At 33.7% G+C, this 15,517-nt stretch overlaps 1 protein-coding gene and 1 long non-coding RNA gene across 6 annotated transcripts in view; one reads left to right on the top strand and one right to left on the bottom strand.

Annotated features, from left to right (window-relative positions):
- Positions 1-15,517, bottom strand: part of LOC123671943 (probable 3',5'-cyclic phosphodiesterase pde-5) — a 338,133-nt gene that overhangs the window by 47,442 nt on the left and 275,174 nt on the right. For all 5 annotated transcript variants that reach the window (XM_045605841.1, XM_045605846.1, XM_045605842.1 and 2 more), the window contains one exon: positions 1,538-1,764. In XM_045605841.1, coding sequence (XP_045461797.1) covers positions 1,538-1,764 — 227 coding nt within the window. The remainder of the gene's footprint in view (positions 1-1,537; positions 1,765-15,517) is intronic.
- LOC123671946 lies at positions 3,612-5,484 on the top strand. The gene is made up of 3 exons (XR_006746202.1): positions 3,612-3,749; positions 4,993-5,201; positions 5,263-5,484. It is a non-coding gene; the product is annotated as an uncharacterized LOC123671946 (long non-coding RNA).

Genomic DNA, 15,517 nt, shown 5'->3' with positions numbered 1-15,517 from the left:
ATCGTCGACATCAAAGTTGATATGAGTAACCTTTTTCCTTTTTGATCATTTATTATTAGCATGAACTTAAGGGCCTTGCTATGTATTTCTTCATGCGGCAACTAGAACATTTTCCAAAGTAAGCTGTGCAAGGGTATTTGGTGTTTAGTTGATGACGCGCATATCCCAGAAACCATCAAATATTGCTCATATCAATTTTGTAGCCAAATATCGGATTTATTCGGTCTTCACTTAAGAGGGGTTTATACCACGTGACTTCCTCGAGATCTGCCAAAGTTCGAGTACTCCTGTCTCCTCAGCGTTTTTGAGATCTCACCACTTTTCAGGTTTAGTAAAGCAATCTCAAACTTTACTCTGATTTACCGTCTTTTCTAACACAGACAAGAATTCAAAATACGTTTTGTCCTTATTTTCAATTTCAGATAAACCCATTTTCAGCCTTTGACAAGACTTTTTGTATAATATTGTAATGTGAAAATTCATTGAAAAAGAAATATTTGTTGGGAAAGTTATGTCATGCATATATTTATTTTTCAAACAGAAAATCATCCCATTTTTTTTTATTACAAAAAAATTATAAAAAAGTACTTTCTGCAATGACGAACTTTTTGAACTGATCGCTGAAACGATATAGACCCCTCTCAATGGAAATTCATTTTAATAGAAATTAAATGACAGCTATTCTATTTCCACTCAAATGAATTATCGAATATAACAAATATTACGCTACACAGGAGCTTCTTCAGATATTTTCAAGTTATTAAAGAATGTAAAACCCCTGAAGAAGCTAGTGTATAGCGAAACAATTTTGAATAATTAAAAGTGAAAATAGAATAACTGTCATTCAATATTGTAGCCGCTGATACTGGCTGATTCCTGCTTCAGCAGATAGTATGCCCTTCAAGAATGTTGTTATCGAATTCTTTCGTCTTTAATATTCCCATGAAAATGAAGAAATAATAAACGAATAAATATTATTAAAATAAAACATTGTATGAGCAAACAGCTAAGCAGATACGGTTTCCTCCTAGTCATGTAAGTAATAAGTGAATAGAATAAACAGCCCTAAGAAAATTAAAAAACCTTAACGTTCAATGTAGCCGTTTTTGATGAATATTATATTTGTAGCATTAATCGCTATGTCTACTTCGAACACCCTATAACTTTGGAACTAGCGTTGACTAGAGTATTCTGATCAGCTTTTCATTTCAAGGGCATAAAGGTCTATAGAAGAAACAATACTAAACAGTAACCATTTTCCAAACATTCAGGTGCCTGATCTTTTTTCAACAATCCATAATTTTAAGTTAACGATTTGGAATGAATGAAGAATTGAACTTTCTTTATGCTTCGCAATAGTTTGTATAATCACTATTTTCTCTTTGTAACGGACTGTACCTCGCGACCAACGGGTGTGCTCACAAAAGTGAATCGAATCGTCGAGTGGGGCCAATCGACGCGTCGATCACAAGTTTACACCCTGAGCGCTCACAATCGAATGAATTGATACACTTTATTACTGTCTTTCGGAACTTACTTGACAACATCCAGCAAAAAGTCGTTCAGCTTCTTCTGTTGATTCATATTGAAATAGAGATGTGCGTAATGGAGGGCAATTCCACCCCAGACAAGGTAACTGGAAGCTATCTCTTCGTCCTCTTCGTGGAACGGGGTTCCTCGCTCCCCACGCCATAACTCTAACACAGCCGCCAATTCCCCATCCGGCTGTTGAACACTCTGACATAATATATGCGCCATTTCAGTCTGGAAAGAAAGAGGAATTTGAATAGTTACTGTACTCATTTTCTGGGCAATTTTGCATCTGGGTAAATCCCTTAAATCATCTATTGACTCGCGGTGCTGAAAGGATATTTATGCAGACGGTAAAGATCGAGAGGGCTATTTGATGCTTGATAAGGATGTGACAGATCATCGTTTCAGTGAATAATAGAGGGAGAGGAGGAAGATGACAGATGGGTCGTAACTTTATGAAGATGCAAATTAGGGGTAAGGTTACGTGAGAGTCTCGGAAAATTTTATTATTTCGGTGATTAATTGATAAGAATTTGTGTTACTTAATTGCTTTAATGACACTTTTAAGAAGATAGAGATAATAATCGAAAGAAGTCCGTTCTTCAAAATAAATTCTGTGGTTTGGAGATCACAAAAACTTGATTACCTTATTCTGTGTAAAAGTCACAAGGCTGAATTCTTATAAAACTCATTTTATGGGTGATCTTTATTCTGAGACATCGAAATTTCAAAGCGAAGAATTTTTTCTAATAATACGAGATCGCTGCGAAATTCGACATAAAGATTCGTGTTCCTATATTGAAACTAAACGATTTTAGTTCGATCGGATGGAGATTGACAAAACAAACTCCGGAATCATCAAACGGATTTGCTCAATAAGGAACTTTGCCGAGATATTTGGACCCTTCAGCCTACACCTTCTCTGAATGTTTCAAGTCTCTAGGACACCTCTTACGACAGTTATTGTAATAATAATATAATAATAAGAGAGTTTATTCAAGAAATATAAATACATTAAACAAACTCTAAACTACTGTAGAGTTAATTTTTTTACATTAACTGTGCACAGTGCTAACATAAATATTTTTCTTTAATTCTGCCGCAAAATATATGTTTTTCTAATTATATACACTCCCATAAATCGTGTTATCCATCGTAGATACGAGCCTGCATTTGTGAAAATCGAAGATCATGTAAGGGTTTTTCTTCTTTTTTTTCTTTGTCAAGTCCGGGTATGTGTCAAATCCATTTTGTATTAATGTCGAAATCGAGTATTTTATAAAGTTTTTTGATTAATTATTTCATGTAATTTTGTTCTATCAAATTTCATAATCTATTTTTTTATTTCTAGTTTGAAAGATCTCTTATTTTTTAGTTTAGTTATTTCATCGGGTACTAAGGGGTACAGTCTTGGGGCTATGTAGTCGCAGCATCCTTGACCAAGCCTTTTCTTTGATCTTGGGCGTTCAAAATTTCTATCAGCTGCTCTGGTACGATATCGGTGATCCTTCTTTTTTATATGAATTTTTCCCTCAAAGATGTTCATAATGATCTTCAGCGCAAATATCTGCCTAATATCGGGTACTTTGGCTAGTTCATAGAGTTGTTGACTTGGGAATATTTTTTGCTTACCGTGTATTATCTTGAGAAAATACTTCTGCAGTACATCTAGTCTTTTCTTGTGACTGTCCAGTACCCCACCCCAACCAATCACGCCATATGACAACTGAGGCTGGACGAGAGCATTATATAGCATATTTAGGTGTTCAGTACTATTGATATTCATTCTTATATGCTTGAATTTGTACAATATACCACGTAGTTTCCTCGTTAAATAAATCATGTGCTGGTCCCACTTTAGGTGTTTGTCGATTTCAATGCCCAAATATTTCACGGAATCTGCTTTGGGTATAACTAACTCTTCGTTGATATGCAAGTTTTCCAGATCTTCAGCTTCAGATTTACCCGATGTAAATGGTATGTACTTCGTCTTACTTTGATTTAGGGTGAGTTTATTCAGTTGTAACCATTTATATATCTTCACAAAATCTATCTTCACTCTTTCCTCCAGATGCGACCATGATTCTCCCTCGAATATAACCACAGTGTCATCAGCGAAACCTATAAACTGTCCCTCACCTCTCATCTCCAGTAGACTATTTATGTATATGAGAAAGAGAAGTGGTCCAAGAACCGTGCCCTGTGGAACTCCAAAAGTAATCGTCCTTTCTTCACTCAGTTTATTATTTACCGTTACTATTTGTTTTCTGTTTGTAAGATAGCTTCTGACCAGGTCGTGCATTGATCCGCGGAATCCGTAGTTATACATTTTTTCTAAAAGTTTTTCATGGCTTACCGTGTCAAAAGCCTTCGCAAGATCAACAAATACAGCCAAAGTTGGGATATTTGTATCTATGTTTTCATATAACCTAGTTGTTAAAGTTTTTATTGCATCTTCTGTTGAAAGTCCCTGTCGAAAACCATATTGATTTCTTGACAATATTTTATTTTTTTCCAAAAAATGATTCATCCGTACTTTAAGCAATCTCTCAAGAATCTTCCCTATATTCGAAATTAAAGTGATCGGCCTATAATTCGTCATTTCTGATTTATCCCCATTTTTGTATACCGGCTTCACAATACCAGTTTTTAAGATTTCAGGAAAACAACCACTCTGGAAGCCAGTGTTTACCAGATAAGTTAGAGGCTCAGCTATTTCATCTTTTATTTCTTTCAGCGTTTCGGCTTTAATTCCATCAAATCCGGTTGACTTTTTAGTTTTTAACTCTGATATAGCCCTAATGATCTCCAGCGGCTCTACAGGAGCTAGATAGAAAGAACTATCAATTTTAAAATCGGTTTCGAGGAAATCATCGGGAGTTTTTATTTTGCTAGAATATGTTTCACCTAGATTTGTGTAATACTCATTGAAAGCTTGTGCGATCTCAAAATCATCCTCAATTTTTTGTTTATCTTCTGTTTGTAGGTAATTTATTTTTGTTTCAGATTTATGTTCATTACATATATCCCTCACACAGTCCCACAACTTTTCAGAATCCGAACCCTCTCGAACACGTTTCTGAAAATAATTTAGTTTAGCTTCCCTAATTTTTTTTTGGACGTCATTTTTGCACCTTGTATATTCATGTTTCAAAATTGGATTATTAGGTTCTTTTTTTAATCTACAATACAGTTCATTCTTGTACTGAACAAATTTACAAATTGATGCTGTCATCCACATTTTTTCTCCTCCTTTGGTTTTTTTTTTATGGTGATCGTGGTTGTGCACTCCTCAATATATTCAGTTAAAATATGAATGAAGCTATCCGAAATCCCATCTACCTCATCATGTTCATACACCCTCAGCCAAGATTCATTTTTCAGATTTTTTTTTAGCATACAATAATTAATATATTTTTTTTCTATTTTGCAATTTTTGTTTTTATATTTAATTTTTAGATCTAGGCCCAAAATGACAGGATAATGATCTGTTACGAGATGCTGCAGAATGTCAGCATCAGCATCGTCACCTCCGGGGCTAAAACCTCTCACAAAAAAATGATCGAGACAAGTTCCGCTGTCTGGACGCGTTGGAAGATTTATCATAGAGGCGAACCCATATGAGGATAAAATGTTCTTATATTCCTCTACTAAATTGTCATGACTGAGTAAGTTTACATTCATATCGCCAGCAATAATATGTTTCATTTTTAAACTTATATTTTGTAGGTATTTCCTTATCTCAATGTTGAACGACTCTAAAGCTGTCCCTGGCGACCGATATATGGCGGACAGTTTGAAGTTTTCTCCATTCGATGTTTTTATATCAATATCTAATAAGTTAGAGTAATCAATTTTGATTATTTGGCATTTATAATTAATGTTTTCTTTGATATATACTAATACACCGTCATTTTTGTAAAATTTTCCTTCATTATAAACAATATTATATCCTGGTATATTATATAGGTCTATATTCTTTACATGAAATGTTTCTGCTAAAATCATAACCTCATATTGTAGTTTAGTCATCTCCATTAGTATTTTCAACTCATCAAAATTTTTTGTATGCTCCGTATGTTCATTTGAAATAGCTTAAAGTTCTTACTAATTATATTTTTATCAATTTTATGTACATTTTCAATTATTTTAGTGTTATAGTCTTCGTTTTGATAATCCCTGATAAACCTATCCATACTTTTTAAATAGTTTAGCTCTTTTTATGTCGTTATACCTACATATACAATCTTGAATGTCCGAACGCCACACGTATACCGCTGGAAAATGGATGGAAAGAGGGACAATTTATTCTACGTACATTTTAATTTTCGGGCATCGGTCTGCTCTGAAGTTTCATCGCTTCGGTTGCACCTTCTTTCGCGGATTTTTCCTTCGATGTATAGATCTTCTTATGGGTGGTCAACTGCGGAGTAGTTTTTTTGATTGCTCTCTCGTGTATTGATGGAATTTTGCAGGATGGTCCGTTTGCCTCCCTCTCTGTGTAATCGCTGCTAACTCTTTCACAGGAACTCTGTTTTCGGTCTCTTAAAGGTGTATGGGGTGCACTACTGGATTTGACCTCCTCTCCAGTGTTTTCTAGGTCTTCTAATGTATATATGTTCTTCCCAATTACTAATTTATTACCCCTGATATATGCTTCTTGTCCTTCTTGTCTTGCGTTTTTGATGAATTTATTCAATGTTTTTATTTCCTCCCGTTGCTGCAAAGTTAGGTCATTTGCTATGGATACACCGGTATTTTTCAACTTTTTCGTGTTTTTAAAAATGAGCTTCTTCTTTAATAAATGTGAAATCAGTTCAATTTTTATGGGACAATTTTTCGTTTTTCCTAGAGGATAAAGGTCACCTATATCAGATTCCACCAACCCAATCTCCAACAGTCGAGTGAGTTCCTCACAAACAAGTGCTGTAGTTACTTCTTCACTCCTCTTCTTCAATCCAAATATAATTAAGTTGTTTTTATTCTGTTGGCGTTTGGAAAGTTCTAATTGTTCTTTTAGTTCCAGATTTTCTCGTTCCAGACAGTTCAGTCTGCCCTTCAGTTCCTGAATTTCCAAAATCAGCCTAGTTTCGGAGGCACTTATACTGTTTTTCAGTTCTTTTTTACTGTTTATTATCTCATCCAGTATCTGCCTTGTTGAAATTTTTTTTGTCGCCACTTCAGACATATCACTGTGTATTTTCCGTAACTGTGTGGAACCCTTCATCAATTTATCGTCTCACAGCTGTAGGTCGCGATGAGGATTTGCGATAAATTTATGTTTTTTTCTTGAATGAATTGACCGGTAATTATTTACGTTTTATCCTTTCTTGATGTTTTTTTCAAACTTCTCGATCTATTTAGGAACAACTCTTATTCACTTCTTATGTACTTTATGTTTTCGTCACACTGCTTAGAGTTTTAACTTTGATTTTTTTACTGATTTGAGACGATCTCTGTAGGAGCACCAATAAACTTATTATCTCTGCCAGGTGGACAGGTGTCCCAAATTGGATGCACACTGACAGCATCTCGAGAACTATTAGAGAAGAATTGTTCAAGAATTCTGATCTCTTTTTTCGAAATAATAAGATATCAGAAATAAAATCGTGAATATGTTGCTTGGTCCTCGAGTAAAAGGGCGTTTATGAAAAGGACTGTTTCAAATATTTCGCTCTAGTCGATAGTGTTTAATCTATCGATAACTTTTGGAAATTTTGGGCTAGGTGAATGATTCAATTTTTGACGCAATCAATAGTAGGTACTCAGCGCATAAGCTTAAATTATTTTTGACTCTAGAGGTTATTCTGAAAGTGGCGAAACACGATTCCACCCTGTTATTTCAAATGAGAATGCACGATTTCGAAATACCCCACTTGTCATCATTTATCTCTGGTATTTTTTGACGTAGAATCATAGCATGCCATTTGAAAAAATGACATTTTAAAAAAATCATATTAAAAAAATTGCAGCAAGTGTTTTTCAGACAACCTGATTTGTTGATATGCAGAATACTTGAAAACTATTCAGGAATTCGATAAAAAAAATCGTACAATTATCTCGAACGGTGCTAAAAGTATGTTCCTTAATTTAAACCATTATTTTCATGAAATTTGTTCAAAAAAAGTAGTCTATACGTTAAAAAGAACCACAGATAAATGATGACAAGTGGGGCATTTTGAAATCAGAATTTCATGTAGATTATGAGTATGACAACACAAGAATGATGGAAAACATTTAGAAGCCGAGAACAAAACTGCCCTCACACAACATACACAGAGAGGGACACAGATTTAACTTTGAAAATGTAACTATCCTAGATAGAGAACAGTATTACCTTATACGTCATTTAAGTGAAATGATATTATATAAGAAGAAACAACACAGCAAATTATAGGGAAGATACAAATAATTGGAGTACTGTTTATGATTACATGATATCCAGGATAACGAAACCTAACGGATAGCAATTTCGTGTTTGTCGCCAGATTGATGTTCGCCTCTTGTGTTTGTGTTTGTTTTTATTTTTGTGCCGAGACCAAATTTAAGAATATGTGTCAAAGATACATCGTACCTCAACATATGTAGTTCCGATTCAGTTCCTTTGTTTTTAATCTATTGACTGACATACGTCGAAACCGTTTGTTTTTATTCTTCACTTTGGCTATTTCAAATATATATTTTACTAGTTGTATGATGAGGTATGAAATTTAATGTTGTATGTTTCTATTTATGATTAATAAATGCCTTCTTTTCAGCCTTGAAAAAGGAACAAGATGTTCCGAAACATTGGCAAAATCATAGTTGATTATTCATTATATATCCCCCTTATCCCCCCCTTGGGTACGCCACTGATGCAGAGTACTGCCAATCCCATCAAAATCATTTTCCTAGCCCAAAATTACAAAAAGTATCGACCAATTTAGCAGTATTGACTAACTATGTTTAGAGAAATATTTGAAACATTCAATTTTCAAAAATGCTCTGTAACTCGAGGACGAAGCAAGATATTTACGATCTGATTTCGAAAAGAGAGATCGGGAACCTTGAAGATTTATAATTTTCGAGATTCTTTTATCAGAGACCATGGAATTTGAACATTCTGTTCTTCTTTTTTAAACATACCACACATAAAAGATTAGCATTATGGGATCAATATCGACTTGATAATTATCATATCCTACAAGAGCAATTCATATTTCATCTCTCTTATTATGGTAACATATTAAACGTCAATAAGGAATTCGAGCGGAGTCTTCACACTTAATAAATGGCTGTAATCTCGACCTAGGATGTCCCTCATTTTTTGACGCTCATAACATAACCTCGCAAGAAAAATGAAATGCGGGGAGCTAGGAATGTAGGGCGAATTCAGAATAAAGCGGAAGAGTCTTAATCTTACTCAGACCATATTTTCCAGGCGAATGAAAATTCTTTCAGAATATTAGATGCTATTTGAATCTTGAATATGAAATTTTTCAAGCAGTAATAGGATTCTTAGAATTCTGCATTTAAAAGTCTATATTTTGTCGGAACGACGGAAACATTTGACAATCTTTCAATATGCTATATTTTCCACATTTGCGGTTACGCTTGAATAATTTATGATTTACCCTGAACCATTCCTGATGCCATTATTAGTGTGAATTGAAATATTCATTTGTTCTCCTCTTCGAGTAATATAACAATGAAAGAGTCAGGAATGTTTGAAGAACTCATTCATTTCAAGCTTTATATTCTGGATTAATTTCAAAACAAGAAAATATACAAGGTGTTTCCAAATTAGACGTGAACCTTGGAGGACATGTTAGTATGACTCATTTGCTGCCGTTTGTGCTATGGTTAGTATTAACCAAAAATAAACAATTTACGAGATATTTGAGTTCTTGTGATTTTTTAAAAGATTTCTCAGCTCACTTCATTTTTCGTCAATTTTTTACATTGATCAAATTTGATTATAATTTTGGATTATTTTCGTGGTCAACGAGAAGTCTGGATCTTATTATGTTGGAAAAGATGAAGCAGCGAGAATATTCACAGTATATTTAATGCGGAAATTAACAACTGAAGAAATAAGGAATGAGGCACGTGCTTGTATAAGGAATGGTGGAGTTCATTTCAAACATAATTTATAAATACATTTTATACTGACATTTTTAGTTCAATTGCAAAAGAAAAATATGAATTTCAATACTTTCCTTTCTTTGTTCCTTTCCCATTTCAAATCAAAATATGTCAGCATTCTGACGGTAACTGTCCTAAGAAATAGAAATGTGACAAGTTTTCGAAATAATTTTGTCATACCCATATTGTGAAATTCGAAAGTTGTAGCCAATTTTATATGAGAACTTCACTTTTCTTCTCTTCATATACGTACCAACTTTCAAATCATACTCAGTTTTGCCTTTTCCTGCACATCAAATCCTTTTCTGATAAACATAATCCAAAATTTAAATCAACCTTCGTCAACGTAGAAAAAATTGACGAGAAATAAAGTAAGGTGAGAAATTTTTTAAAAAACACAAGAACCCAAATATCTCGGAAACTGTTGATTTTCGGTCATTAATAAATATGGCTCAATCGACAACGAATCTAATTTGGTCTAATTTGGGAACACCCAGAATACAACGGCAAAACTGAGGGAAGGGACAAAATCTCAACGTAATTTGTGGTTTTGACTGATTTTAGAAATAATTGTTTGAATTGTAGGTTGATTCCTTGGGAACATAAATTTCAGATTTCGTCCTCAGTTACTTCGTTCTTTGTTATATACAGGAGTATACATAAATAATGAAAAGTAAGCTTTTATTCAGAACAACCTTTCATGAAAATCCTCTTTTCAGTTATTGCGATATCTGGATTGTGGGAGGAATAACATAACATTAAATGGTTTCTATAATGAAAAAATTTTTTCATCGATTCAGTAGGTCAATTAACATTAAATTCAAAGATTGTTATCCGAGATCTTTAGATAAAGATTAACAGAGAAAGTCAACTTCGGAAAATATTTTGTGTGATGTTTCAAAAGATTAAAGAAACTGGGTGCAATTCAAATGAGTGCTTCATCGCGACAAACCTAACTGTTTTGGAATGCTGTAAATATATGAAATTCATAATGAAAAAAAAATGTAACACTCCACAATGACGTATTGAAAAATAATAATAGATTTATAATAATAATTTAATACCTTCAATGAGCTTGTATTAAAATTTACTCCAGATTTCTATAATGTCATAATACTTCCAGCACTTCTATTTGAAATAGCGGAACAGGGAAATGAACATGGCCATATTCAGAAGTTTTCGATATACCTTACAATTTAATTTGTATTCATTATGTTCTCGGGGAAGTAGCAAACTTAGTTAATCAGAAAAGTTTGAGTTAAATCTCCGATTCGTCAAACAAATATATTCATCTCCTAACCTGAGTAATTGGACAATATTTCACTCAAGTAGGAAAGTTTTCTCATTCAGCAGAGAACCTGATACTAACCTGCATTTCTCCAACTATCTAAATTGTACCCAAAGTTCAACTTATCAATAGTTCCCGGTTACCTTTGCATATAACCATCAAAGCCATCCAAGCCACGAAATAAGCCCAGAGGACCTGTGGCATTTCTAGAAACTGCCAGTTCTAAGACCCGATATGCACGAGGGTTTACCACATTCAGAATATTCCAGCATTAATTGAATATCGAAATGGAATCTATTATTCGAGTTTAAGTTCTGAAATTGATTTCACAGGTAGTGTTGGAATTGTTTTAGAATTGATACGAGCACAGTATGAAGGTAATAGATCAATGATGAACGCAAGTGAGACTTATCATTCCAGAATTATTCAATTTATTCCAGTAGAACTGTATAGGAAACGATATAAAATTTCACAAGGTACCACCACAGACTAACCAGACAATTCACTCTGCCGTTTTTAGGCACGGCGTTTCGTTGACCTTGAGTTTCACTATGAACTACTGTAGTAAAAAATGACAAAGATAACCGAACTTACCACTCTTTCTAAAAGATTCAAAACGCATGTGATTTGTCAGATTAACCCATTCCAATTTTTGAATTCACCCGACTGCTTATATTCAACTCCTAGTCTCTTTGAATATTGAATACCAAGCAAAATTTATCAAAGTATTCAAAATACCTGTTTTTTTAAAAACATTAAATATATTTCTTTGAATTAAAACAACAAAGGAACTAAATAGTTTATTATTTATAATATATTTGGAATTAGTAAATATGGAAGCCGGTCAAGGTAAAATATGTAAGAAGTGTTCTGTTAAAAATTGTAATAGTGCAAGATATCAATATCGATTTCTACGAATTCCATAAGATTCTTCAGATTTCCTAATCCAGTTTATAAGGACCGAGTGATGCAATGGAAATTGGCTTGTAGTGATGACTGATGACATAATAATGAACAAAGATGCTGTTATATTCAAATAACAGAATATGCAGTATCCACTTTGATGCCAACCTAGTGACAAATCACCATTTATCGAAAAATGCAATTCCAAAATTGAATCTGTTCCAAAAACCAAGAGGAATAGATGTTCAAACCCAAACAGAAGATATAATGGGAACCGAAGGAACACGAGTTGCAAATATAGAAACTCAAACAACTAAAGAATTATCTCATCAAACACCAAGAAAAAGAAAGTTGAGGCATCTAATTGAGGTAATATAGTTAAATTTGGAGAATATATAGTCAATAAAAAACCTTATTTTTCAGTCAAAGGAAAATGAAATTAAAAGAATGAAATCAAAGACATTCAACCTCGAACAGTATATTCAGGAAATAGACCCCTGCATGACACAACTATCTAAAGACAGATTCAAAAAGGCTTGTGATATTCATCTGCCAAATAGTTTTGGAAATATAGCCAAAATAATCAGTGATCTCAATGATAAAAATCTAAAAGGCAGAAGATATACCAAGGAATTTAAACAGCATGCCCTTTCATTATATTATTCCGGGCCTAAAATTTATAAAAGAATGGTTGCCATATATAATTTTCAATCAGTATCTACATTGAGAAGAATGACAGAGAATATTCAGAAAGGAACTGGTTTAAATGATTTTATATTCAGAAGTCTCAAATGGCGACTAGAAAGTGATATTGAACAATATTTTGTTCCACTCAATATTTTATTTGTTTCATGGCTCATGAGAGATGGTGTCAACTGAATTAATCAATGAAGTAGAAGAACAATTGAAGCAGTAAAAACTATATACATACTTGTAATATTGTATCAAATAAAAAAAGCAAATAAATAGGATCCATTCATTAGTGTTGAATTTCTTAGCATATTTAATGATTTTTTTTCGACAAATATTTCTTTCGAAAACATACATAACACATTCAGGCTCATCGAATTTTTCAATCAATATCTAAATGCACAACAGATCAACAACTAGATACTTAACAAAACAACATATATTAAAAATCAATTTCTATTCGATACTGATTCAAATTGGTATAGATTTTCATTGAGCCTGCTACTAACTCTGATGAGGAACACTGCACAATTGATAATTAATTTGAAATGTTGCAATCAAATCAATGATAGAGATTGTAATATATCTAATGAAAACTAATATGGATTCCTCATAATTTTCAGAAATGAAAAGCACATACTTTACATTTCATTTTAGACACTTTCAAAAAACAAGAGTATATCTCTGTTTACGGCAGTCTATGATTGCAAGAAGAGCTCGAGCAGCGATCCTACATTGAGAGAAATATTTGAATGTAGAATTATTTGCGATTAATATTTTAAATCAAGCAAGAACAAAATAAAATTTATTTTCTTAGAACCGTCATTTTCAATAACATAACCTAAGTGAACGCAAAATCCACGATTCAAATTGAACTATCGCTGCGATTAGTCGAAAGAATCAATCTAGCTCTCTGATTGGTCACCCCGATTCACCCCGAACTCATTCATAAATACGAGTAGAGCGAATTCGAGGTCAACGAAACGCCGGTGACGATTTCCTTTGTAAATGCATAGAGTGAAACATCTGTAGTAATCTGTGGTACCACCTTCAAAATAAAAAAAAATCAGAGCCATCACACTCCTGAACCACCTTCTGTCTCCTGCCTGATATGTATGTAGGCTTGGTTAATCGATCGTCTAGAGGTATGATTCGATTACCTGGCCTTTCGTCTTTTTCTCCGTGACTTTGTTGGATTTGTAATAATTGAACTCTTTTGAATTATTTACATCTATTTACAAAGCCACAATTATACAGTACAAACTCAGTATTGAGAAGATCCTAATTACGTCTTAATTGCAAGTTTCTCACTACAGTACTGAATTCCGTCTTTTGCTCGAGTGTTAATTACTCGAAACGTCTTCGATTATCACGTCTTCGTCGTACTTCAAGTTTTCGGTCGTCTCGTCTTTAACTTGTTCGCGACTCGTCTTAATCTAGTCCACGAACCGTCTTTACGTCGTACGTCTTGAGTTGATCGACCGAACTTGACTCGTGCTCGTCTTCACTTGAACTTTACCCCTCTTAGGCTTAATTTTAACTAACCCTCTGCCGATTGGAACTTACCCTGTCTCGAATATCGACCTCCCTTCTTTCGGCTCGACCACACCCTTAGGGAAAGTAACATCCCCTAGTCCAATAAGAGCTTTGCCGTACCGCCCACAAAGATCTTCGCGGATTCCTGGAAATCGAATATTCTCGAAGGACTAGAACAGGATACACAGATGTGACACATCTGGTACGACCTTATTGTCTTAGAACTTTCACAATCCCCTAGTAAATCTCTTCAAGATTTACAACTCCATGACATATCTTCGACACCTCGAAGAATAACACATCCTTTTCACATTATATGTACAATAACAATTCGTTCCCTGTAAATTCATTGAAACTGTCATGCCCTCGACACTAGAAGAAATTAATAGGTCTCCAAGCATCCGGTTGACCATCGCAATTATTTACAGGGAACAATAACTGGATCCTACATGTATGATCTGAATCTTAATGAGAAAGATATCAGGGTTTAACGTTTCACATGCTCTGGATAGCACCGCTACTAAATCTCTGTTTCCCAGAGCATCCAAAATTCGTTTTTAAAGTGAAACAATGAAGAACTTAGATCTCCCTCTTTGATAAACATGCATTGGTTGACTACAAAATATCCATAAGACGGTTACACACTAGCTCCTCGACGATATTTCAAAAATAAGTCAAGAGATAGATAGGTCTGTAATTTTCTATATCTGACCGAAAATCTTTCTTATAAACAAACTTTACAATTTAACAATTGTATATTTCAATCCAAACAGCTCAGAGAATTATTTTTGATGTGTAACAGAGGTCCAAAAATTATGTCTATATTTAGTTTTATCAACATATTAATATAATGAGAATTTCATAAGAGCCAATGGATGTTGAATTTTTCAATTTCCTTACAACATATCCCAACTCTGTTTCACATAGTGGTCTAAGAAATATTGATTTTCGTTGAAGGTTGACAAAGCAGAGAAAGGTTGAGTTAGATGTCCAACTTTCTTTGCGTCACTGTCAATGATATGATCATTAAACTTATCAGCTAGCTCTGATGGATCCCCAAACATGCCAATAGTAGAAGAGCAGACTTTATTTTTCTCTCAAGTGAGTTCTCTAACTAACTTCCAAGTTGTCCTCATCTTGTTATCTGAAGACTCCAAAACATTTTGTAATGCTTGTGTCTTTGCTTTTATCAGTTTCTGGTTAAATCGATTTTGAATTTGTTGATGACGTTGATGTACACATTGACATATCGTGAATCCACCCCTGCTCGCGGTTAAAAAGATGTGCAACCTATTTTTGGATTCAATGACTTCATCAGTCCGAAAAACAATTCAAAGTTAAGAGTTACTATTATTTTTGATTTTAAATATTTCAAAAAGAAAACAAGAATTGAAAACAGAAATAAATATCTCCATAATCAAATTCATATCCAGTTGATCCACC

The sequence above is a fragment of the Harmonia axyridis genome, chromosome 2 (assembly GCF_914767665.1).
Source record: "Harmonia axyridis chromosome 2, icHarAxyr1.1, whole genome shotgun sequence".
NCBI classification, from domain to species: Eukaryota; Metazoa; Arthropoda; class Insecta; order Coleoptera; family Coccinellidae; genus Harmonia; species Harmonia axyridis.
This window is presented reverse-complemented; position numbering and strand designations above follow the sequence as displayed.